Raw genomic sequence first — 25,914 nt, 5'->3', positions numbered from 1 at the left:
TTAGGAAAAGACAAAATAACCAGAGGGAGTGGTACCCATAGCACTGTCTCACAATTCCAAATGTGCCAACAGCCTCCCCCAAAAAGTTAGTAACCTCTGTTTGCTTATTTATGGACTAGCACTTGAGACCCTGCCTGGCAGAATGCACAAATAGCTTCAGCATGAAAAACTTGAGGCATCCTTTTCAAGTATGATGCAACGAACACAAGGGTGGGATCCTGGGTGCTTCCAGACCGATGCTATTTTCAGGAGGGATTCAGTCCCATAGCAACAAATTCAGGCTGCACAGTTTAGTTGTTTGGGAGGTCTCCTAGTCTCCCCCCATCTCTGATCTCATTCACAGAACTAAAATCGCCAGAGTTCCCTGGGAAGAGGGAGTGGCTGTTAAACCAGTTTAAGTCTGTGGTGTGGTTGTGCCCCAAATCTTCTGCACACACAAACACAAAACTTACTAAAAGTGTACCTAAAGTGCTTTTTAAAAAATCTCATTTATACTTCTTCCAAAAAAAAAAACCCACCACCTTTAAAAAGTAAAAAGTTAATGGAGTGAGGTAGAAACATAGTTAAATGAACAAAACTTGACACCTGCACCAAATAGTTCAATCTTGTTTATACAACTTCTCTGAAGTAAACCCTGGCAATTTCAATGGGACTTACATCCTGGTAACTGCGGACAGGGTTCCGCTCATCACCTCAATACAGTTTTGGCCCCACAGCACAGAAAAAAACTCAGCCCCTCATCTATGCATTTGGACAAAAGATCCGACTCATCTCATCTCCAAGTCAAATTGCTTTCAAACAGACTCTCTCTCACACACACATATACACACAAGCCACTCTGCTTTCTCAGCTCAACAAACACACCAAGTACCCAATGCTTCATCTCCAGCAGAGAAATGTGGTGTTAAGGACATTTATTTATTTATTTATTTAAGAGAAAGTTTAAAGCCTGTAGATACAGCAATAAAATATACAAAACATACTATTAAGATATTTACGCTCTGGGGAGCAGTTAGCTATAGAGGGGAAAAATAGGAATTTTTTGGTGGTGGTGAAGCTTGGTACTAAGAATTTGGGGTATATAAGCTATTTTGGAATGAGGGCAGCTTTGCACTAGTTGGAACACTTTCTAAGGCTTGGCATTTCTGAAGGAGGCAAGTTCCCTTCTTAACAGCAAGGGCCTGCTTTTCCCTTCAAAGGTTGCTGAACTACAACTCCCATGAGCCCCAGGCAGCATTCTAGGCTGAGGAAGTCTGGTGTAGGGAAAGAGATCAGTCTGACAGCTCTGACCATGAACTGCCTCCTGTTTAGCCAACGCCTCTAAGTAATACTGGAAAATACTTGTTGCATCATTCTCTCTCGGCGACGGGAGAGCCCACTGGGCAATTGCAGAGCTGAAAGGGACCTTAAGGGTCACCTGATCCAAACCCCCTGCAAAGCAGGAATCTGTAGCTGTGATTCCTCACTCCTTTGGGTTCCCGCTCATCTCTACAAGGCTACGATTCTATGAACTCACACAAGCCCAACAGCTGAGATTTACAACTAGATTATCAGCATCTGAGTTCTAGTTTTCCTATGCCGGACTGCCAATTGTTATCTCAGGCAAGCAACAGCCGACTAGCATCAGGTACAGCTCAGGCTTAAGCCCCAGAAGGTGGAGAGAATTATTGGGCAGATAGTAATAAAAAATATTACAGCCGAGAGTATTAAAAAACGGGAAAGCGTAGGAAATGGGCAAGCCAAACAAAGCGCGGTTTGGGGTGGGAGAGGAGAGATGCTGGCAGGAACCTTTTTTTTGCCTCTTTGCTCCTAACGCAACAGCTAAGAGGAGAGTGCAGTGGCTAGAATCAGGAGAACCAGCTGCAAAGCCTGACTTAGCCAGAAAGCTCAGGCCTATTGCTGCCACTAATCTACCTCACAGGAAGAATCCTTCTCATCCCTAACCTACACCGCAAGGTTGTTGAGAGGATAAAAGGATGAGGGGAAAGGAAGGGGCGGAGGTTTGCATGCTGCCCGGGGCTCCTTCAAGGAAGGGCAGGAAAAAAGTGCAATAAATAATAATATTTTTTTTAAAAAAAGATAACCGGAGTGAACAGATCTCCAAGTGTGAATCTAGCAGTTGAGCTCTTGACTCAGCTCGGTTGCCTCATCTGGGCTTAAGGGCCAAAGAGAAGAGCTCTCTGCCATCCCCAATGACCTGAAGCCCTGCCTAAGAAGAGAGAGGGAGGGAGAGAGGGAAGGAACTGAGCGCTAATTTGGGTGACCTGGGTCAAATTCCCCACTTCCGCCACGGATTGCTCCGTTAACGGTGAGCACATAATTCTAACAACCTTCGTTCCCTATCTGTAAAATTGGAATCAGCCAAAAGCTGGTGGAAAAAAAAGTTATTTTAAAAAATAGAAATTCCCGGAGCTGGCAACCAAGTGCAAAGTGTGCACAGGTGTCCAATGCCCCTGGCATTTCTCTAGCCCTGGGGAACACAGGTGTCTTACCTTGAAGGGCTGCTGTGCTAGGCCTACGTTCGCAGTCGCATCATTTGGCAAGTTTGTTTTTATAAAAAAAGCAGAGGTGGGCCAGTGGCGGGGGGGGGGGGGAGATGGAGCTTTAATGTGGGCAATGAAACAGAAAACAATTGTACCAATATCTAAGAATGATACCCCCACCATTTCTTCTTCCTTCCCCTCCTGCCTACACTTGACAACACGGCTTGTCGAATAGACTGGGTAAAAACCTTGGAAGTTGGCGTGAGCTGCACAAGCAGCCTTTTGCGGCATGCAGCAAACATGTACAGGAGGCCAGCTGTGTGGACATGAAGAGGCACTTGGTCTAGCGAAGACAAACAGAAACACCCCTTATACAAGTAGCTTTTATACATGAGGGAGAACTATTTTTTTTTCTTCTGGGGGGCGGAAAGCCCATCTAAAATTAAGCAGGGCTTTCCCTCCAATCACGCGAGCTCAGGCAAGGAGCTGCTGGCGATGGTGTATTCGAAAGCGGCTCACAACGGACCCACAATCAAACGTCTCCAGCTGAGGCAGAGATTGGGTGCCAATTGGGCTCATCCGACAATGCAAGAAGAAGAAGAAGGTGTTTCTTGTGCCAGGGAAATGCAGAACCGATCAGCTGCCCGGGAGGAGTCCAATCACATGGGAGAGTTGGCGCTCTCAGCGGTCATCTCCATGTCGAAGACTTGCAAGGACTCTGTGGGAGATACAGAAAGAGAGTTGAACGGATGTGATCCAGTTGCTGCAGCAGCAGGGATTCCTACCAATGTCAGAGATGGTAGGAAAGAGGACAGATTCGCAGCCTGCAGCATGCTCAAGGTTCTGCATATTCCTCAATGACTTGCATAAGCAAAACAAACTGTAGATATGGCTGTAGAATTCCGCTCCTTGAGATCTCCAAGCTTCTATCCTTTAAAGCCGGGCTGGAGAACCTTGGGCCTGAGGGTCAGATATGGCCTCTCTTATCTCTCCCCCTCTCCCCTTTTCACAGGACATACCCCTTGATGGCTATGCTTTGCATCCCAAATATTTTTGCATGACTGTAACATGTCCTTGAACTCTAATAACACCACTTGCTGATCTGGATGGAGTGGGCGTAGGAACTAGCCTACTCCACAAAGGTAAAAATCTGCACTCATCACTTTGTCCTCTCCCACCCACCACTGCTGTGGAGCTCTTGGGAGGCAGCACAGAAGGCAGTGCAGCTCCCAACAACACCACAACCATTGGAGGAATCCTTTCTGGCCAGGATCAAATTGTGGTTTGCAATTCTAGTTCAAAGGGAGTGCTCAAACAATAGTTCTCTGGGTTGGACGCAACAAGAAACTGTGGTTTGATTAAAACAGGAAAGTAATGAATTAAGCTGCAGGAGGAGGGTGAGGAGGAGGAAGGTGTGTGTGTGAGAACGATGCTTGCTCATGATCCACTGAAATCAGAGGCACTCGGACTTGTGGAATCTACGTTGACACGGGTTGAAAGCTCAAGTTTCAGTAACCTGCTTCCAGAGGGCAGTCTGGATGCAGCCTCGGCCTGTCCTTTCCATAATGAGATGCAAGAGCAGAGCCCGCCCCCTTCCACCAAACAAAACAGCACTGTGGAGCACACACTCACCAAACTGGCCACTGGCGTTCCCCTCTGCTCCTTCACCATTACTGCCAAAATGGATCAGAGATTCGAGGGTGCGGGGTGACATAGGCAGTTCAATAGTACTACTACAAGTGGTTCTGGGAAAGGCACGTGAGGAGTGGGGGCGGGAGTAGAGAAAAAGAGGAGAGGGTAAAGAAGAGAAGTACAAGTTATAAGTTGTAAAAGCCCCAAGGTCTCCAGAACCACCAAACTCTGCTCCGCACCATGAAGTACAGAGCTTTGACTCTCAACGAAATAAAACCCAACCTCTGTCTTTATGCATATGTGTGTGGCTGTGCTTGTTAGTAACTTTGATCCCTCCTTTTCTCTCTATGCCTTATGTCTTTAACAGGAGGTGCCTGAAGGATTTTGTTCCTCACTTGTGCACCAGGTGGAGTGGCGTGGTGGTCGGTGCATTGAACCACTTCCTCCCTGGGCACTTTTTCACCTGTGCTTCGGCTGTTTCTGAAGAGAGACCTCTTGTTTCCAAAGCGCAGGTGCGGGAGGGAGCTCGGCTTCTCAGCAAACCCCAGCTAATTTCTGTAGGCCCTCTGGAGTCCCACCCAACCCTTTCAAAGAGGGAAATACTCACGGGGTCACACAGATGAACTTGGTCTTCAGATATGGAGCAGCACCTGTTTTTGGAGTGGGGAAAGAGGAGAAGGTATTCGATAAGCTGGTGTGTGCCAAAGAGCAGCAGGGGCATCTCCTCTTCAATATGCTATGACTCCTCCATAGAGAGGATTTGAAGGTGGGGGGGGGGGAAGAGGGGAACTGAGAATTGCTCCCAAACTATGGTAGGAGCCAGAGGGGAGGGGGTGCTGCTGCTGCTGTTTTTTGGGCTTCTTAACTGCTAGCAACATGCATATTGTTTCCAGAAGCATCAGCAAACAATACAAAACTCACAGTGGCCATGCCAAACTTCAGTTTGAAAAAGTTCTTGCCTTCACTACTCTTTAGTTTTTAAAAAGCTGCAAGACAGACTTTAGCCAACAATGACAATTGGCAGCAATTCATACGGGCTTTTTTCCTGGCTTCCCATCTGTTCGCTTTTTTCACCAACCCGTTATGGTGACAAAAGGAAGAGCTGGGAATGTAATCAAAATAAACAAGCCAAGCCCCCTGCATTTTGGAGAGGGTGCTAGAGGATGCTGGTCACATTGATTAGCAGAGTGAGACCTTTTTGTGGAGAAAGCCAAAATCTAAAAATGTCCCTGTAAAGTGGAGAACCAAAGGGCTGGAGCAAGCGCGGAAAGCCAACAACTACCTGGGTCAGTGACTTCGGGATGCTCCTGGCTCTCAGGGCGGCAGTATTTTCCGAAAGCCTCCTCCTTGGGGATATCGGGATACAAGTAGACAAGGGGGGAGACCAGGATGTTGGTGGCATCCATGATCTTATAGCCCATGATAATCTCAGCAAACGACATGCTGTTGAGCTGTTGCTTGGTGTACGGCTCCACTGACTGGATTTGTGTCTTCCCTACAGCAAAAAGGGTAAACAAGAGATTTGATCAGTTGTTATTTGCAAGGATAGCATGAAAAGCACAATTACTTGCTCAAATGAAGAGAGCCAGAGTCACATCAACAGCAAAGCTTCACCAAATCAAGGTAGTTGAAAAAAAAAAAATTAAATCACAAGACAGACTAAAGACTGACCATCATTGATGGGCCTGCCTCCATGCCATTGACTGAGATGCTATGGTGTCACTGAACGTCCATTAATGCTACTTAGGAGTGTGCAACTTGTGACTGGTACAACTACTGCAAGAAGTGAGGTGTCAGTATGGGGTAATTTAGGATCAGAGCCTATGTAGGCTCAATCTATGCCATGCCAATGATTAAAGGATCTCTGCAGGGCTGAGAAAGACCTTTGCATAAGAGGGAAGGGCCAAAGCTCAGCGGTAGAGCATCTGCTTGTGTGCAGAAGGTCCCAGGTCCAATTCTCAGCATCTCCAGGTAGGGCTGGGAACGTCCTCCACCTGACGTACCTGGAGCGCCTTTGCCAGTCAGTGTAGACATCACTGAGCTAGATGGACCAAAGCTCTGACTCTGTATAAGGCAGCGTTCTTCATTCCTTCGTTGACTGACACAACAGTCTGGACCAAGTACTCTGAGATTTACCCGGATTTGGTATAAGCAGGGCTGCAACGTGTGAGCAATTAACCGGGTTCTAAAAACGGTTAATTGGCTAAAAAGCTGCACCCAGTTAACAGGGTTACAAACACGATTTTTAATACGAGCGCTAACAAAAACTGCTGGTAGCACAGAGGCCTTTCTTTCCAAGGAAGAATGTGTCCTTTTCTCGCCTGCTACGATATGTGCGTGCATCATCCGAAAAAGGAAAACAGGCTTGAGAAGAACGCAGCTTTTACACACAGGCAAATGTAATTAATAGATAAAAAGGAAGATCTGGCTTCAGCCCTAAGCATAAGGCAGCTGCAATGACATTCCTTACCGCTGATGTCCTTCTCCACCCAGGTGAAGGTGATCCCACCCTCCTTGCTGCTCTCACTGAATCGCAGAAGGAAGGTGCCGGGGGGCTTTGTGCTCAGGATCGCTCTCTCCCGCTCCTTGCTGATGAATCCCATGATGTATCTGAGGAGGAAGGAATGGAAATATGATTTTAATTGGCTTCCTTTCCTTTCCCTTGGCCCACCAAGCCAAATGTCAGGAGCCACCAAGAAGTTCCACTGGAAGGTTAGCACAGGGATGGGGAGTCTGCATCCCTCCAGGTAAGGGTGGATTCCTATCAGCCCTAATTCAGCATCAGATACAGCGGGGCTTCCCACACTTGGGTCTCCAGCTGTTTTCGGACTACAGTTCCCATCATCCCTGACCACAGGTCCTGCTAGCTAGGGATGATGGGGGTTGTAGTCCAAAAGCAGCCGGAGACCCAAGTTTGGGAAACCCTGATCTACAGGGCCGTGGGCACAGCATCTGTGTTGCATGCAGAAGGTCCCAGATTCAATCTCCAGGTAGAACTGGGAAGAGAGGCCCCCTCCTGGAAATCCACTGCCTCTCCATGTGTAGACAAAACTGAGCAAGATGAACCAATGGTCTGACTCCGTACAGCTGTACCTTGGTTTTCGAACAGCTTAGTTCTCAAACATTTTGGCACCTGAACGGAAGTAACTGTTCCAGTTTACGAACTATTTTTGGAAGCCGAATGTCCAACAGAGCTTCTGCAGCTCCTGATTGGCTGCAGGAGCTTCCTGCAGCCAATCAGAAGCCGCACCTTGGTTTCTGAACGTTTTGGAAGTCGAACAGACTTCCGGAACAGATTTCATTCGACTTCCGAGGTACGACTGTGTAAGGCAGCTTCCTATGTTCCCATCAGGAATAATGGGAGCTGGGAGCCCGGGAGCCACTACAGGGCCACATGTCCGCCATCCCTGCTCTCCAACTTGTTAGGGCTTCTTTGTTTACTGGATAGGCACAGTGGCCTCTTGGGGAGAGAGAGATGCTGGCAACTGTGGCGACGTCTCTGGCAGATGCTCACCCTTCGTTCCACAGGGCCAAGATGTACTTCTTCACCAGGTCGATGATGTTGTCCAGCCAGACCCAGAAAGAGAATCCTTTGCCTGCCATATTCTCCTGCAGCGATAAAAGCAAAGGTTCCCCCCCGCATGAAAAAAACAGCAGGCGCACCTTGGGCCCCACCCAAGGCCGCACCTAAGCTTTCCAAAAGCCCCTACCTTGCAGAACTTCGCCCATGTTATCTGACATCCAGAGTAATTGACGCCAGGTCCTGTAGAGTAAGAGGGAAGAAAAATCATTAAAGAGAGCTGGTGCAGTAGTTAGAGCCTCAGGCGAGGACCTAGCAGGGCCAGGTTCAAATCCCACCCATTCCCACCCCTCAGCCACCATTGGAGCCAAGGCATAGAGGCCAAGGCCCCTTCAGCCCCCATTTGAGGGGGCTGCACCCCTAAAGTTGTTGGGCATTGCCATTCAAATGGCATGCGTGCACCGCGTCATGTGATTTATTATGGGGAGGGGGCCTACTTGCCCCCCCACATATTTTGTTCAAGTTGGCACCCCTGTCAGCCACAAAGTACACTGGGGATCTTGGGCCAGTTGCTGCTTCTCAGCCTTACCTATTATGCAAGGTTGTTGTGAGGAAAAGAGTGTGTGTGTGTGTGTGTGTGTGTGTGTGTGTGTGTGTACACACATCCACATGTCTGTTCCTTGGAGGAAAGGCATTTTTAAAAGGAGGCACACTTAGGGGGAAAGTTTAACACACACGCTATTCTTAAAAGACTTGCCCGGGCTTTTCTAAACTAACGCCAACTTGAATATTTGATATTTTGGCTTCCAGGCATTCAACATGCCAACACTTTTTGCACATGCTTTGGTCCCAAGTTTGAATCCCACAGCTAAAAAAAGGATTTCTGGTTGTGCACCTGGGCAAGGCTCCTCTCCCAGTTAAGAGCCAATACCCCTAGGCTGGGTAGCTCAGATGGGAAGACAGCAACTCCTTATGACCCACATCAGGGATGGGAAACCTCATGCCCCTCCAGGCCTCTCTGGACTTTCCCCAAGGCCACAACCCTCACAGGATCTGCTTCACACTCCTTGAGTGTTTTTGCCTGACGAGAAAGTGCTGCCAAAGTTTGATGGTTGCCTGGACAGGAGGGCAGAGAGGGGCATGTTCTGAGGTGGAAGTTTACGGCACAAAGGCAACATCCACATTTGTTTCTGCTTCCGGCCCTGTCCACCCCTGGCAAAGTGGCCCCCGGAAAGTTGACTAGAAGGGCATGTGGCCCTTGCGCTGCTGATCAAGGTTTCCTGCCGTTGGCCCACGTATAAGAAGGAGAGGAGCTTGTTACGTTACCAAGCAGTTTCTCTGCCAGTGTCGTCAGCTGCTCTATGCTGAGCCCTCGCTTGGTGGTGGAGGAGAACTGCCAGCTGAGCACTTCGGCCACCTGGTCCCAAGTGCCAATGGGTGGTTTGGTGAAGAAGTTGACGTTCTGCCAAGAGAGGGACTCGGTCACAATCAGGAAACAAACAACACACCCAGGCAAAAAACAAATAAAACACCCTCCTGCTCTCGCTCTCTCACCCTCTCTTTTGTCCATGCAAGGTTTGGGAAACTCAACGTACCTTGGGGTTGTTTGTCAGCATGTTGTACCACAAGATGGACGCCCAGGCGTTGGGCATCTGGCAAATGTTGGAGATCACCACCACAGGGAGGGAATGGGTCTACAGGGAAGGAAAGACAGCAGCTCTTGAGCACACAGATAGCATCTCCCTTTTTCAGGTCTCTGCTGGGCAACAGGAAACACCCCCGGGCTCCTGCTTCACAGCAGACCAAACCGCCAAGTTTCTAGTCCTTATGCATCGTTATGAAGTTAATTGTCTTCAGGTAGGGAGACTCGTGGGACCCCTTTGCAACTCTTGCAGTGAAGCAAACTGCAAATGCTGGTATGGCCATAAGGGAAAAGGGAGGTGGAAGAAGGCATGCAACAAGCAAGAGACGTTATCTCTAGAGTTTGCCTTCATTGTTTCAGTCTGATCAGTTTTTCTGAGTTGTTTTTCATGGATGTTGTCAGTCTAGGTTTTCATGATTTGGGGTCCACGATTTGGATACTGGGCAACACCTTAACTTGGAGCCATCGCAAGTATTCCAATGCATAGAGTGATGGCCAACAGCTCAGGGGTGCAGCAGTTGCATTGCATGCAGAAGGTCCCAGGATCAATTCCTGGCATCTCCTGATAGGGCTGAGAAGGACTCCTTGCCTGAAACCATGGGGAGACACTGCCAGTTGGTGTAGACCAGGGGCAGCCAACTCTCCAGATGCTTCACACTTGAACTCCCATGATCCCTGACCATTTGCCATGCCGCCTGGTGCTGATGGAAGTTGTGGTTCAACAACCATCTGGAGAACATCACATTCTTAGTGCAGGGAATTCTGAGCTAACAGGGCAAATGCTCTGATTCTGGTCAATGGCAGCTCATTAATGGGCTGTTCCACTTATTTTGAAAGAGGGAACAGGAAAGGAAATATGCAAACAGCTCTGCATACACCATCAAAATAGGAGTTGTCCGTTTCCTCCATTTTTCGGGAAGCTGCTACCCTTGAGCATTGTTACGGATGCAAATCATAGGTTGTAGTTTACTGATATGGTTTCTTTCCCGCATTCTGCTCAATGCAAACTCCCAACAAGAAACCCACACCAGCACTACAAAAGAGGGTTTCTGGCAGGGTAGGTTCCCAGTGCAACTGTAACACCCACCCACACATACCACACCCCTGTAAAGTGGGTGGACTGTGGGGAATCGGCACAACCAGGGCTCACCTCTAGGTCAATCTTCAGGCCTTGGTGGTAAACTTCTGTCTCAAAGGTGATGAGATGGAGCTCTTCTGTGACGATGAGGGAGGCCTGAGGAGGAAGTGGAGAGTAAATACAGGGGAAGATAATAAATATTTCTCTAGGGTATATATTTTTTGTCCCTTTGGAAAAAATACAGCAGCAACTTGCAATTTTGGTTTCGTTTTTAGTTCTGCTGAGCTAGGCTTAAGTGGAGAGACAAACAAAGGAATCAGCCTTTGAAAAGGTGCTCACAGGACTGATCTTCCCTAAAGGCAAACCTAAAAGAGACCACTTCCCCATTCCCAAGGGCTGGTCTTTTTCTTTCGCAAGAGAGAACTTGTCTGTAAACAATTTAGGGGCATGGTTTAGAAAACCTAGAGGAAAGGGGGTGATGAGGAGAGAAGAGAGAGAAGGGACATCCCCGGAACAGAGATTTCTAGCACTTCCCAGTGGAGCAAGAGAAGTAACTACTCCTGCTCTCAAACATTTCATTTTACACCAGCAGTGCTGCGTTGGGTCACTCACGTCGCAGTTTGCTCTTCCGCCATTACCACACCTCTGTTCCCGCAGTGTCTGTGATTGGGGGGAGAGGGGGAGAGAGATAAAAAAAGAGATAAATTAGACACACTGTGCTTCCAGGGAGTGTTTTGGGGGGCAAGGGAGGGGAGAGATGCTGCATCGCTCACCAGGTGCTTGAACTCTGCAGAGAGGCTCCCATTGTTGGACTCCTCCATATTCATCACTTTGGTGTTTGTGCCCAGGATGTTAAACTTCCGGGACCTTGATGGGCAAAGCGGGAGGGGGGAAAATGGGAGGAGTGCCTTGAGAGAGTTTTAGCATTTAAAATACCATTATTAACCATCACCAACCCCATCTTTTAGAATGTAAAGAACAGCTGTCCTGGATCAGACCAGTGTCCCGTACTCACTGCGGTCAGCCGGACGCTGCAAGCAGCTTTCAATCACTAGAGCACTCTCCCCGAAATGCAATTTCTAGCTAAACTGATGTTTGGGGACATCCTGTCTCTAGCACATAAAGGCCCCTGACTGCCCTCATCTTCCCTGATTTTGCCTAACCCCCCCTTTTTTAAAGCCATCCAAGTTTGTGGTCATTTTGCGGAAACAGATTCTGCAGCTGTACCCCACCCCAGAAAACACAAATGTTCCCCTTCTTTGCAAGCCTTTGGAAACGGCATTTTTCCGGTTATTCACCCCAACAAAATGTTAATTTTTATTTCAGTTTGCTTTTTATTAAGGGCTTGGTTTTAATGGGTTTTAACCGGATGATTGTTTTGCTCTGCATTTTGTAGCTATTGCCTTGAACGTGGTGGTGATGGGGAGACATTGTGCCCTAAAAGGCGATTGAGCAAGGGAATATAATGATTTAAAATAAAATTATTTTACTACTAATGAAATGATCCTGCCCTCCTCCTCCCAAACAAAGCGCAGCTGCCTGCAAACCATGAGATGCATCTCAGCAGAGGAAGCCACAGGGTGCAGTGCCTTCAACTTACCCCCGGAGGGCAGCAACTTCACCGGAATCCCTGTGACAGGAAAAAGAGCAAGAGAGTCAAATTGGCACGTTCAGACCTCCTTCCTCTGACCTCCTTCCCCAAACTGGGAAAGTGCTATCTAGGCTTTGGGAAGGAGGTGAGAGGTCCAACGCCCAGTGCCCAACTTACTGGGCTTTGAAATGGCTGCCCCCCCTTGGCTCAGCACCTGTAGTGTGTGCACACCGCTTGAACAGCCCTAAATTTCACCCACCCCCTGCCGCAGGAGGGACAGGGTGTGGTTTGGCAGAGAAGTCAGCATAATAACAACAATGCCATCGCTGGAAGGTATTAGAGTAGGGGTGGCTAGCCTGAGGCCTTCTCCGCTTGTTGCTGGACTACAAATCCCTGTCACCCCCCGATTACTGGCCAAGCTTGCAGGCGCTGGGGTCCTAGTGGAGGGGCCAGAGATTTCTTCACCCCTGCATTTGGGGGGGAAAGGTCTTGGGGCTCTGTGGGGCAGAGATGAAAAGAAAGGGCTTCCTCCCTACTTTTAAGGGAATGCGGGTAGGCAGGCTGAAGACCGCGCCAAACCCAAAACCTGAGCCAAATCAATATTCATAATAATTAAAGGAATAATATTTGCAAAGGCCTCTCAAGCTGCTGCAGCAGCAGACAAGCTTTACAGGTTTGGGCTGTGCCTCTCCTCCCCTTCCAGGAAAGATCAGTGCCACACTTTGGGATCAGAAGAACTGATCTCTTTTTCAGGATGGGCAGGCAGAGCTGGCTCAGTACCAAGGTGTTCCCACATAGGAAGCTATGGTCACTGTGCTCTTCCTCTGGCACTGCTACAAATTAAGACATAGTTTTGGCTTAAGAGCGCTGTTCCGACTGGGGTTGGTGGTCTCTCTCCTCTGGATAAACTCTGAACTATAAAGAGCCCAGGGGCAAATCATGAGCTGCAAAAGATCCAAGGACAAACCTTTGTTACAGCTCATGGTTTGTCTGAAACGGGACAAACCATAAGAATGGATGCAGGTGAAATACTCAGGCAAACCAAGGCTCAGCTCACAGCGGCACAGCAGGATCAGAGGTGGAGCAAAGCAATCATGATGTACCCAACCCTCAGGAGTTGGTTTGACCAGCGTGAGCCAGAAAGTCAGTTATATATATTTAAAGGAACCTCTGCCCACAATCCCTGCCCTCAAGTTTGTTCATGAAAAGGGCTGGACTTACTTGTCAATGCAAACTTTGATTTTCAGCTGGTAGTTCAGCTCAGGAAATTTAACCAGTAACCTGCAGATGTCAAAACTTCATGTTAGCTTCCAAAGACACAAATCTCACCCTTTCTCCATGCACCCCTATCCCTCATATGCTGTTCATATGCTCCAAATGGTTGGGGGGGTTTTGGGGGGGGGAACCAGCTGGGCAGCTGCTGCGCCTTGGAAGGGGCACCAGGTTAACAAGGAGAACACAGTCCATGTCCATTGAAATTAGTTTCACTGTGTACAGATGCTTTTCAGGCAAGAGAGCTTCAATATATCACCACTGTGACGCTTAATCGCACTGTGCTTGAGAATCCCATCTACACCTTTTTGGGGGAAGAGGAGACAAAAAACAAGTTTCTAGGCTGCACCAACAAACTTGAAAATATGTGGGTATTGCCCAATTTAAGCCTCAGAAGCTGGAATGGGAGGCGGTTGTGGGTAGGGAGGAAAGAGAGGCTGAGAAGGATTCCCAACAACAAGTGGGGTTCCCTGTCTTTTTCCTATTTTGCCCCTCTTCCCAAGCCTAGCAGAAGTGGAATAAAATTTGAAAAGCCAAGCACATAAACGCAAAGTCTGTATAATTTATACTGTTGCAGAATGCCGATTTTCTGACGCAGAATTTTAAGTGTAGAAGGTACGCAGAACATCAGAACAGCCTGCTGGATCAGGGCAATGGCCCATCTAGTCCAGCATCCCGTTCTCACAGTGGCCGACGAGATAAGAGCCACTCTCCCCTCCTGTGGTTTCCAGCAACTGGTATTCAGAAGTATTGCTGCCTCCAACCGTGGAAAGCAGAGCGCAGCCATCCTAGCTAGAATGACAGCCCTCTCTTCCTCCATGAATTTGCCCAACCCTCTGTTAAAGCCATCCAAGTTGGTGGCATATCACTGCTTCCTGCAGGAGTGAGTTCCACAGTTTGACTACGGGCCGTGTAAAGAACTACTTTATTTTATCTGCCCTAAGCCTTGCAAGATTCAGCAACATATAGCTGACCCTCCGCCCCATATAATGCATGCACACACACAAAACCAACAACTCACCGCACTTTTGTTGTGAACTGTACTCCAGTTTTGATAACCAGTGGGCGATCCGGGTGCATTGGCATACAGGGTTGGCGCTCCACCACAAACGCACTGTGGGCAGGGTGGTGAGAGAGTTAGAGAGAGAGAGAGAGAGAGAGAGAGAGAGAGAGAGAGAGAGAGTGTTAGAGTTCAGTGGTGGGAATTGGGTGCTGGTCCAAACTTCCAGATTCAGCAGAAGGTTCCCAGATGAACATGATCTTGGCAGCAGCATCCCACCCCGCAGCCTCAGGGGATGGCACCTTTCCCATACACGCAAGGGCAGCAGGCCAACATACCTCTTCATGAGGTTCCTGAATAGCTCTACGATGCGCTCCTCCAGCAAGGGCCGGTGCTGAACGATGGGGTCGCCCTTGTAGGAGACCTTCTGCTGGAGCTCCTCAAGCTTCTTGATCTGCTGGCGGGTCTGAAGCTGCGACTCGGCAAGGGACGTGATCCTGCGGCGAGGGAGAAGAAAGTGAGACACACACACACGTGTCTTAAAAAGAAAACAAAACTGCTGTGTTAACCGGACATTGTCTTGATAATGCTTTTGAACAGCTGTGCACTCCCCTTTGGGAAACCTCACCGGTGCCACGTTCCATCCACATCTATGCAAGCGAAGGACCACTATGGCTCCGCTAAGCCCTGTACTTGCTCTGACAGGCAGCAGCCTGTCCAAGGGCCAGACAGAGAGAACTGGAGGGCCAAATTTGATCTTTGCCTGTTCTGTCCTCCACAATAGGTCAATGCTCCTCTGTGGATCCTAACACCCTCCTCTGCTTTGAGGTGTATTAAAATAAGGACTATCCACTGTCAACCAGATTCTCACTTTGTAAGCCTTGGAAAGGTAGTGGGCAGCCAAGGGCACTCGGCTCTCACCAGTTCTCTAGGCGGTCAAGGCAGATGTTGGGTGGGCCACCGATGCATGCAATCTGCTGCCTCCTCTTCCAGTCAGCCAACTCGTCGTCGACCAGCGTCTTCTGCACGTACTCCATGGCCGACAAGAGCCCAGCCAGCTCGCTCACAATCCCCTAGGAAGGAAATAGGCAACGTTTAGGACTCCATTCCACTTCCCCTGTTTACATGCAAACTTGCCTCTCCATGGTTTTCATGTATGATAGCGGTGAACACCAGAGGCGGAGACTTTTGCATCAAGTAAGGAAATCTGAAATGTCGTTGTCTGAAATGGAGCCAGCTTGCCCATCCAGCAGCAAGTCACCTGGCCAAGAGATGTGGAGTTAAATAATCATGGTGTGTGACTCGTCCCGATTAGAGACAGAAAGGCGATGCCCCTTGGCTTGCTATAAGCATCAATGTTCAGCATGGAGGAAGCTCTGTGCTAAAGCTGGATGCTTTTTTCCCAGGCCACATGCTGCAAAACCAGGCATATCCCGCATCATTCCGCCTTAGTCGATAGCAGTTCAGGTGGGGTTTTTTGGAGTTGGGGAGGAGCCGCCCTTACTTACCCTCCGCATCTGATCCAGGGCTGTCAGCATCTGCTCCAGCTGCTGCATCTTCTGCCGCGTCACCGACTGGTTGTTCCCGTTCAGGTCCTGCATGTCTAAAGAAAAGCAGCGGGAGAGGGGCAGGGTAACATGTCAGAGGAGTTTCTTAGTTCTTCCCCTCTGCACACCTGTTTTGGTCAGCCTAATTCAGATGCTGTTGGGGACTCCCAGCTCCCACCTGTCCCAGGGATGGTGGGAGCTATAGTCTAAAGCAGGCATAGGCAAACTTGGCCCTCCAGGTGTTTTGAGACTACAACTCCCATGATCCCTAGCTAACAGGACCAGTGGTCAGGGATGATGGGAACTGTAGTCCGGAAATATCTGGAGGGCCGAATTTGCCTATGTCTTATCTAAAGCAACAGACGGAGGGGCACCAGAATAAGAAAGGCTGGCCTAATTCCTCTTTCAGGCAGTTGGGAATCCTGTTCCTCTTCAGCAGCCTCATGTAGGACAAATTCGGGAGATGATGGGCATCATGTTCCTGGTGAGAACTGCAGCCAGTCTACAAGGTTCACAAGGGTGGTGAACTGGATCTGGCCAGCAGGCCAGATTATTATCTTCACCCACCCACCCTCTGCATGCCAAGAGTGACAGGTGTGCGATGGTGTCAGGTGAATGACGTTTGCCCACCCAAAGTTGCAGAGCTCACATGGATGTGTGATGCCCGGCTATCAGTTTGCTGGCGTGTATTTTGGAGCGCTGTGTAGAGGGCTTTGCAAGCCCCTTTTGGCTCAGCGCATCCTTACCTGCCCTGCAACCCGACATCGAGAGTGACGCAGGCAGGTGGGGCTTGGCAGAAATGCCCTGGCAGACCCAATGCTGAGGCCAGGCATGCCTCGTGAAGTGTGCAGGCCAGAAGCTCTCCTGATTTAAAAGGAAAGTTAAGCGCCTGGGCTGCACGAGCACCCTTGCTCCCCAAAGGATGAGGACAGAAGGGCATCTCCTCATCCATGAATTTGATGGAAAAGCTGTTATCCCCTTCCCCCCAGCAAGCTCCCACCTACCGCCTTGACTCTTCAAGGTCTTGTAGTTGAAGTCAAAATCATCCTGGAGGTTTTCCACCACTTTCATCTTTTGCTCCAAGTCCTGCAAGAAAAAGCCAAGGAATAGGAAGTTGGGGAGGAGTCACAAACTCTAGGCAAGCTTGAAACTTTGGAGCGAGAGAGAGAGAGTGGGAGAAAGAGAGAGAGAGCAGCTTTCCCACCTACCTGCACCCTTTTCCTGACATCTTGCAAGTGTTGCTCCAGCATCTGCTGCTTCTCCGTCACCACGGCAGCCGTAGGGTGGTTTGCCTGCCCACCTTGCTGTATTAAAGTGGGGAGGAGGAGAGAGATAAGACATTAAGAGATTTTAAGTCATATAAAAGAAGTTAATAAATCCGTTTTGGCCGAGTGTAAATGTAATAAACCAGACTTTCTGGCTTACTGCAACTTATCAGGAACACACATGTGAACGTTGAGTTCTGGTCACCGGTCCACCTGGCTCGGTATCGTCTGCCTGACTGGCAATGGCTCTCCTGGATTTCAGGCAAGGGACATTCCCAGCCCTGCCAGAGCCTGGACCGCCTACTTATCCACTGAGCTGTGTGTCCCTTTGCCGGGTACACACTGTCAGGTTGAGCCTCCCTTGCTCCTCCCCAGTGTGAACAGGATAAAAAAACCCCGGAGGCTCTGTGGTTTCCTGCTACATCCGAATCTGGGCCTGGTTTAATTTTTGTTCCCACACAAGTCACAAATCAACAACTGAACATGGCTTCGGGTCATCAAACCAAACAAAACATTTGGGCATTAGCAGGAAGCATCCTGGCTCACCTATCCCCGTTCCTGCCAGGAAGGTGCAAAGCAGGAGCAATCAGGCAGCATGCCTTGGCACCTGTCTCATTCCTGAACACCGCAACAAGCCAGCCAGTTTAGAGGTGGCAGCGTTTTCCCCTGGGGGGTGTCTGTGGATTTGCCTAGCCAGCGTTTTGTCACGTCTTGTCAAAACAGGGGACACGCTGGAAGTTAAGCTGAGGTGGAAGTGCCAGCAGTGTTGGTTCCACCAACATTGCCCCTGTATCTGGCAAAGGGCTTGCAGGGGGCTCCTTTTATTAAGCATCTATCCTACCTTTTCATGCATTTTTCAACCTGCATCTGCAGGGAGTTCCATTCCCCAACACAGATTGGGACGACGACACACAGCAAAGGAACACCTGACATTTCCGCCTGTGCCTTTTTCATACTGTAAGCACTCTTTCCCCCCCCCCTCCCAAAACCCCCCTGCTATTTGCTTCTGAAGGGGCCATTGCAGCAAATTACACCTTCTGGAGAAAACAGAAAATGAGAAGGAGGGAAAGCCAGCCTCCTGCTGCCCTGCTGTTGCCTTGATCCAGACTGAGGCCCTTCATGGCTGCAATTTCTTTCATTCTTTTTAAGAAGAGCAAACCTGGGAGAGACTATCACATGGTGAATACATTCTGATCCAGACTGAGACATTAGCAACTCAGAGTAAGCCCTGAGGTGTCCACAGAGAAAATCCTGATGAGTGCTGGGGGTGGCATTTAAAGACCTCTTTGACTTTGTCTAGGAGAAAACAGCTGAGCTGCATAATAAAAAAGGGTGAACAAGAAGCCATGGGGTGTGGGTGTGTTGACTGAACACCCAGAGCTGCCTAGCATTGGCCACATGCACTCACTCCCCTCTGAGTGTGCTCACTCAAGGAAAGAGGATAATGTTAGTGCAGGAGCTCTTTTGGTGCTGCTTCCCCCACCCCCATGGTGAAGCTTCAAGCTGGCACAGGCCAGCGAGCCCTTTGCTCTGCTCAGTAGCATACAGCTGCACAGGCTTGTCTCATGGCAAAAGGAAATACTGTGCTGAATGATCCACCCTGGGGGGCCAACACCTGCAAGACCACGCAGCCACAGAATTAAAAAATGGCTGCATTTCAAACCCGAATGCAGAAAAGAAATACTGACAAGGGAAAAGCTCAAGGCGTGTTGCGGCAACAGCGTGCAGGGACCTGTTTTGGGGTGGTGTGTGCTACCCTAGCTGCGAGGCACTGCTTCCTGGCATGCAAAGGTGTAGGCTTTGGAAGAAACATCAAAGGAAAGGCCCGTTGTGTCAACCATCAAGCTTTTTACCCCTTATAACCCAAGGACCGGGAATGGGTTGGGCCTCCCAATTCCCGTCAGCCCCAGCCAGCGTGTTCAATGGATGGAATGTGTGCCGTACTCCCGACAACTTTTGGAGGGTCCCAGGTTTCTCCCTCCCTGCTGCAAACAGCAGTAGCAGCATATGGACACAGGAGGATGCACTGATCACAGTGTATTTGCACCAAGAGCTGTCAATGTGATTCACTGCTTAGCTCGTGTTCTAAACACCCACGCGGCTGGTGAATCCCTTACGGGAACTGATGGTAACAGCGAGACAAGCTGCTCCCGACAGCATCCTCTCACCTGGGCTGCCGTGGCTGCTGTCTGCAACAGCCGGTTCTCCTCCCAGAGGCAGCGGGCCACAATGCGGGCAATCTCCATGGGCTTCTCCAGGTACCTGCTCTGTAAGAGAGGAAGAGGAACAGAATGAATGACTGCCACACACAGATAGCAAAACCTAGGTGACGATGCCAAGCTTTTCTTAAGAAACCCAGCCTTGATTTGGAGGAATGCAGCAACTGGACAGTTGGGCACTTCTTCTATGGGAGCACGTAAAAGAAGTGTTACATGCTGGTTTCAGATTTAGGGCAGCAGGTGAAAATATATGCTGGGCGCCCAGCATGAGCAGCCGAGAATTTATGTCCAACAGGGTGTCATCGTAAAAGCTAAAATAAGCCTGTCGTGGGCATTGCTCCCAAGCTCAGAGCTCAACATCTCTCTTTAATCTGTGCTATTAAGAGTTCCCTAAACCACCAAACTATTCCATCAAATCTGGCCTTGCCAATTTTAGCGATGCTCTGTGCAAGGACAAAATTCAATGCTCTCCCGCCTTTCTACTCTTTCAAATAGTTTGTAATAGTTCTTATAAATCCAACTTAGTAGCCATTGATTGCTCTCTCCTCTATGGATCTGTCCAGTCCTCTTTTGAAGCCATCTAAGTTGGTGACCTTCATCACTGCCTCCTGTCAAGAGTGGATTGAACACCATCATTCCCAGACACTTCCATCTCCCGAGTTTTATGACTTGGGTTGGCACTTTTTTGGGGGGGGGGGTGCCCACAAAACACAAACCCTCCCAAACCCAGGACCTGTCAGCTGCTCCCACCTGCAGGAACTGCTTGATCCGGCGCAGGTTGTGCTGGTAGAGGACATTGGATTCCTGTAGGAAGCGGCTGTACTGCTGGTCAATTTCACCCAGGAGGTTGTGGAACACCAACGTGGCATGGGACTCCTTGCTGGCAGCATAGGCCCTGTACAGATTGGAAAGGAAACAAGGCTTAACAAAAACAGCGCCCGGGACATGGCAAAAAACAACACTGCAGTGCCAAGTGCTCCCTCTTCACACCAGGCCACGTCCGCACCACACATTTGAAGTGCTATTATACTACTTTAACACAGTCAAGCCTATTCCCCTCACAGAGCTACAATTCTGGATATTTCCATTGGTTCTGATAACGTCAAAGTTGCAGGTTCGATCCCCGTTATGGGACAGCTGCATATTCCTGGATTGCAGGGGGTGGACGAAATGATCCTCAGGGCCCCTTTCAGCTCTACAATTCTGTATGATTCTCAGAATGGTTTAGCAGTCAGTCCCCCTTCACAGGGAACCCTGGGAATTGTAGTTCTGGGTGGGGAATAGGGGCTCTTAGCAACTCTCTAATGAACTACAGCTCCCAGAATTATTTAGGAGAAGTCATGACTGTCTAAAATGGCATCAGAGTAGGCTTCCCATCCTCCTATGCCCCAACCAGCCAGCATTCTCAGGTCCTCATCGGGCTGGTTTGGGGTATCAACACTCACATCTTTATATTCCCCCACTCCCCAAAGTGTTTTTTGTACTTCTGGACACTAATCCAAGCTTTGGCTTCCTAAGCAACAGCACCTCTCAGTCACAATGTTGGAAATGGAGGAGGCGATTCCGGAGGCCAGGAATCTCCTCTCGGTTTCATTCCACGAATGCCACTTCTTCCATTAGAAACAGGAAGCACAATTAATATCAGGAAGCTTCTGCATGTTTTTCAAGAGGGAAAAACGTTTCTGGGAATTTCCAACGGGTTTTGCAAGAACGTAATCACGAGCAAACTCTCGCTCAAGAGAATACGCCCACAATGTGAAGGTTCTTGGAAATCTCAGGGTTTCAGCTATAAGCCACATTGCTTTATCATAATAAAGAATTTACAGGATGCCAATTGGAAGGTCATGATGGCTTGAGCATTTAGATCGGGGCTTAGGAGCTTGTGTGTGTGCCCCCCTCCCATGATATTGTTGGATTCCAACTCCCATCATCCCTGCCCATTGATCGTGCTGGCTGGGCTTGATGGGAATTTGGAGTCCCAACAGCATCAGGAGGGCCAAAGATTCCCCACCCTTGATCTAGATCATTAAACCAGCAGCCTGTAGGTGAGGTTCAATCCCCAGAGCAGTTTTGCCTGGCCCTCAATGTCTCTCTGCAAAATATTGTTCAAGTTGGTGTGTTTAAAAAAAATTGCAAGGAAGAAAGATTGCAAGGAAGAAATACTGGTAACTCCACACTTTCATATTACATCATGTTACAGCACAACTCCTCCTCAGTGACCTCAGCTTCCTCCAGAGTGACCCTAGGAGCTACCGTATTTTTCGCACCATAGGGCGCACCGGACCATAGGGCGCACCCAGTTTTTTGGGGGGGAAATAAAGGGGGAAAAATTATTTTCCCCCCCAGGCGCGGGGCTGGGGCGGGGGAAGCTCGAGCTTCCCCCGACCCCAGCCCCCAAACAGGCAGCTCTCCGCAAGCAGCGGGAGCGCTCCCGCTGCTTGCGGAGAGGTCCGCGAAGCCTGGACGCGCTGAGCTCAGCGCGCCCAGACTTCGGCATGCAGGCACCTCTCCGCAAGCAGCGGGAGCGTTCCCGCTGCTTGCGGAGAGGTCCGCGAAGCCTGGACGCGCTGAGCTCAGCGCGCCCAGGCTTCGGCATGCAGGCACCTCTCCGCAAGCAGCGGGAGCGTTCCCGCTGCTTGCGGAGAGGTCCGCGAAGCCTGGACGCGCTGAGCTCAGCGCGCCCAGGCTTCGGCATGCAGGCACCTCTCCGCAAGCAGCGGGAGCGTTCCCGCTGCTTGCGGAGAGGTCCGCGAAGCCTGGACGCGCTGAGCTCAGCGCGCCCAGGCTTCGGCATGCAGGCACCTCTCCGCAAGCAGCGGGAGCGTTCCCGCTGCTTGCGGAGAGGTCCGCGAAGCCTGGACGCGCTGAGCTCAGCGCGCCCAGGCTTCGGCATGCAGGCACCTCTCCGCAAGCAGCGGGAGCGTTCCCGCTGCTTGCGGAGAGGTCCGCGAAGCCTGGACGCGCTGAGCTCAGCGCGCCCAGGCTTCGGCATGCAGGCACCTCTCCGCAAGCAGCGGGAGCGTTCCCGCTGCTTGCGGAGAGGTCCGCGAAGCCTGGACGCGCTGAGCTCAGCGCGCCCAGGCTTCGGCATGCAGGCAACTCTCCGCAAGCAGCGGGAGCCCAGCGCTGGGCTCCCGCTGCTTGCGGAGAGGTGTGCGAAGCCTGGAGAGCTGAGGGGTCGGTGCGCACCGACCCCTCTCACTCTCCAGGCTTCAGCGAAAGCCTGCATTCGCACCATAGGACGCACACACATTTCCCCTTCATTTTTGGAGGGGAAAAAGTGCGTCCTATGGTGCGAAAAATACGGTAATCCTCATGGCTGACTTCTCTTCTTTCACTTTGATTGGCTCCAATCAGCACAAAGTGTGAGAAGACTACTTCTCAGTGGCTGAAAAGCTCCCTCTTTCATACTGACTGGGCAGCACTAAGACTCTATAGAGATGGGAACATTGCTTCAATGGTGACCCTCCACCACTAAAAAGCCTCTTAGCTTGATCATGCATATGGGGGTCATTTTGCATAGTGCAATACATGCATGGCCATGCTCTGAGCCTCCAAGAAGAGAGAGGCTGAGCACCCTGGGTCAACCAATTAAAGAATGGCATTTTACTGTGCAACAAAATTTGTTTCCTTTTAATTTTTCCTATGTCGATTTGCAGAGCTCTGGGGTTAGGAAAGGATCTCACTCAAAGCCAGCCAGTCAATTTCTCTGTGTGAGTGTACACAGGCACAAATACTGAGAAAAGTCCAATGGCTCACCAGTCCTGGCTCTCTATCCAGGGTGCAAGGAACTGCCGCAGCTCCATCGGAAAGCTGTCGCTGTAGAGCTGGTGGAGCTGCTCCAAATACCGGGTGTCCAGCTGCTGCAGCTGGTTCCACTGTGCCATCTTGGCCACTGAATCTGGAAACCTAGGAACACACAAGCAAGTTGGTGCACCAGGCTATTTCCACCAAGATGGAACACTTCCTTTAAAAGTCGTAAATGCAATTGCAAACCAGCCTAAACTTAAAACACAAAGGGTTTCTAAATAAATAACTAAACAGACAGACATTCCTATTAGTGATTCATAAATGCATTTTTTCATGTCAAATTAAACTACATCCAGGTTTTTCCCCTCAGAGTTTAGGTATGGGGAAACTTGGCCCGGGGGGGGGGGGCAAATGTAGCCCCTCTCACCGGTCCTCGGGACTATTCCTGGCCACGCCCCCTCAGTAGCCCTGCTCTGTACAGAGTGCTTTCCCCTGACAGAATGGGTCCTTGCACAATGACAAGACTGTATCTCTTCCTTGTTTTGATGGAGCATGGAAAGGGAGATGTGTGTAAGACTTGTGCGGCTGGTAGATAGCCTCTACTGCAGGCTTCCTCAACCTCGGCCCTTCAGATGTTTTTTTGGCCTACAACTCCCATGATCCCTAGCTAGCAGAACCAGTAGTCAGGGATGATGGGAACTGTAGTCTCAAAACATCTGGAGGGTCGAGGTTGAGGAGGTCTGCTCTACTGTATCAAGATAAAAGTCCCTTCCATTGTTTCTAACCACTTTTGTCTTAGAAACACCCACTTCTGGCTTGTGGCTCCTGCAAGGTTCTGCGAAAACTTCCAGGTAGAAAAAGGTGCCCCTCCCCTGTCCTAGTCGCTCAGGATGATTAGTTCAATGACAGTACGAAACCGAAACCATAGCTTCTTAACGCATCAGCATGACGTCCTGCTTAATCTTTACTTCAGACCAGAGCTTGGTAGGGGTTTTCTTAGTGGTGGTGGGAGTGTGCGGATTTATACATTAACTATGGTCTTGTTGCATTCTCCTTCCTTTCCTATTCTTCTCGCTGCTAATGTCTGTGAAGTAATTACCACAGATATGGTATATGTTTCCCCAGAAGCAGGGCAATATGTTAATTTGTACTACGTTGTATCTGATACAGCTATCTGGTGCGCAAATCTGAAGATAACAGAAAGAAGCCACGCGAGTCTCCGAGAAACGGAAAATTACTTTCTGCCTTTAAGAAATGTCTGCCTAGATAATATATCAGTCCTGTAGCAGCACCTCAGCTTTGATCTTCAAAAGTGGCTTAAACATTCCACACAACTGCTGCAGCCCCTTCACCCAACTCCCTTCTCTTGCGGGGGCCCAATTAGTGCCATTGCCTTCCGTTAAGAGTTTGGGTGTAATCCTTGACGCCTCCCTTTCCATGGAGGCGCAAGTTACAGCAACAGCCAAGGCGACATTTTTCCACCTTCGCCGCATCAAGCAGTTGGTCCCTTACCTTTCCCGCCCCAACCTGGCCACAGTGATCCATGTGACGGTCATCTCCAGGCTTGACTACTGTAATTCGCTCTATGCGGGGCTGCCCTTGAAGCTGTCCCAGAAACTCCAGCGGGTACAGAATGCTGCAGCGAGGCTCCTCACGGGGTCTCTGCCATGGGAGCATATTCACCCAGTGCTTTTCAAGCTGCACTGGCTCCCGGTGGAGTACAGGGTCAGATTTAAGGTGCTGCTTTTGACCTTTAAAGCCTCAAGGTCCATAAATAACAACACCCTAGTGGTCCCAGGCCCTAAGGAAGTTAGATTGGCTTCAACCAGAGCCAGGGCCTTTTCAACTCTGGCTCCGGCCTGGTGGAACGCTCTGCCTCATGAGACCAGGGCCCTGCAGGATCTGATTTCTTCCCGCAGGGCCTGTAAGACAGAGTTGTTCCGCCTGGCCTTTGGCTTGGAGCCAATTTGATTCCCTCCCTCCCTTTTTTCCCCTTTCTTTTCCTTCTCCTCCTGCGATGAGGCTACATTTTAATATTTTAATGTTCCATTATTTTAATGTTGTATTTTATTTTTGTTTTTAAGTTGTAATCATTCATCTTGTTTTTATTATTGCTTGTAAGCCGCTCTGAGCCCGGCCTTGGCTGGGGAGGGCGGGGTATAAATAAAAAAATATTATTATTATTATTATTATTATTATTATTATTATTATTATCCATTTTCAATTGGAATCTCAGAGTCAGTGCAGATTTTACTGCAGCTGCACAAATATCTCTGCTGACCCAAGTGGGGGAGATCTGCAAGGAATCCTGAGTCCTCCACAATTAACAACAGGGAGGCAAAATGGTTGCCTGGAGCCCCCCTTTGCTTCTCCCTATACTGTTCTTTTTCTTGTTCTTAAAAGTTTTCTTCCTTTCTTTGGAGACTAAAAGAAGCAGAATAGCTTTGTAAAACAAATATGTTTCTGTTTGCTCCGATTTTAAATATTGTATATTTAAATTGTTGTAACGCACCCTGGGACTCTGAGGTGAGAGGCAGGGTAAGAAACAACAACAACAACAAGAAAAATAACCCTAAATGATAAACACATATGATTATTTGCATCCCAGAATTCACTTTCTTTAGCACAGAATTATCAGTGCAGAATTTTGGAGGCTGCCTCTGCATGTTGCTTTGCTTATACAATGTATAAAGCAGGGGGGTGTTATTGGGTTGTTGTTTATATTTTGTTTATATATATGGTGTTTTTTAAGTTGATCTTTTCTGTGAACCGCCCTGAGACCTCCAGGTATAGGGTGGTATATAAATTCTATTATTATTATTATTATTATTATTACTACTACTACTACTGTATTATTATTATCAGACACACAGTGGTACCTTGGGTTACAAACACTTTGGATTACAAACGCTTCA

At 49.2% G+C, this 25,914-nt stretch overlaps 1 protein-coding gene across 3 annotated transcripts in view; it reads right to left on the bottom strand.

The window, feature by feature from the left end:
- Positions 1-897: 897 nt before the first annotated feature.
- The window catches only part of STAT3 (signal transducer and activator of transcription 3), a gene marked incomplete at its 3' end in the record, with an annotated part of 40,649 nt that continues 15,632 nt past the window's right edge, over positions 898-25,914 (bottom strand). The window contains exons 2-24 of one of the 3 annotated variants that reach the window (XM_081885600.1): positions 23,009-23,158; positions 20,000-20,144; positions 19,199-19,297; positions 16,974-17,069; positions 16,770-16,851; positions 15,727-15,821; positions 15,140-15,291; positions 14,557-14,715; positions 14,240-14,332; positions 13,168-13,227; positions 11,956-11,985; positions 11,129-11,222; positions 10,968-11,015; positions 10,428-10,511; positions 9,231-9,329; positions 8,962-9,097; positions 7,826-7,878; positions 7,630-7,724; positions 6,586-6,725; positions 5,395-5,610; positions 4,723-4,765; positions 4,116-4,228; positions 898-3,201 (exon numbers count right to left, since the gene is read on the bottom strand). In XM_081885600.1, the coding sequence (XP_081741726.1) occupies positions 3,143-3,201; positions 4,116-4,228; positions 4,723-4,765; positions 5,395-5,610; positions 6,586-6,725; positions 7,630-7,724; positions 7,826-7,878; positions 8,962-9,097; positions 9,231-9,329; positions 10,428-10,511; positions 10,968-11,015; positions 11,129-11,222; positions 11,956-11,985; positions 13,168-13,227; positions 14,240-14,332; positions 14,557-14,715; positions 15,140-15,291; positions 15,727-15,821; positions 16,770-16,851; positions 16,974-17,069; positions 19,199-19,297; positions 20,000-20,144; positions 23,009-23,136 (2,319 nt within the window). In that variant the 5' untranslated portion in view covers positions 23,137-23,158. Of the gene's footprint in view, positions 3,202-4,115; positions 4,229-4,718; positions 4,766-5,394; positions 5,611-6,585; positions 6,726-7,629; positions 7,725-7,825; positions 7,879-8,961; positions 9,098-9,230; positions 9,330-10,427; positions 10,512-10,967; positions 11,016-11,128; positions 11,223-11,955; positions 11,986-13,167; positions 13,228-14,239; positions 14,333-14,556; positions 14,716-15,139; positions 15,292-15,726; positions 15,822-16,769; positions 16,852-16,973; positions 17,070-19,198; positions 19,298-19,999; positions 20,145-23,008; positions 23,159-25,914 lie in introns of those variants that run through there. The other 2 variants (XM_081885601.1, XM_081885602.1) reach the window with 2 other exon arrangements.

Source organism: Podarcis melisellensis (assembly GCF_964234715.1).
Source record: "Podarcis melisellensis genome assembly, chromosome: 13".
Taxonomy (NCBI): domain Eukaryota; kingdom Metazoa; phylum Chordata; class Lepidosauria; order Squamata; family Lacertidae; genus Podarcis; species Podarcis melisellensis.
This window is presented reverse-complemented; position numbering and strand designations above follow the sequence as displayed.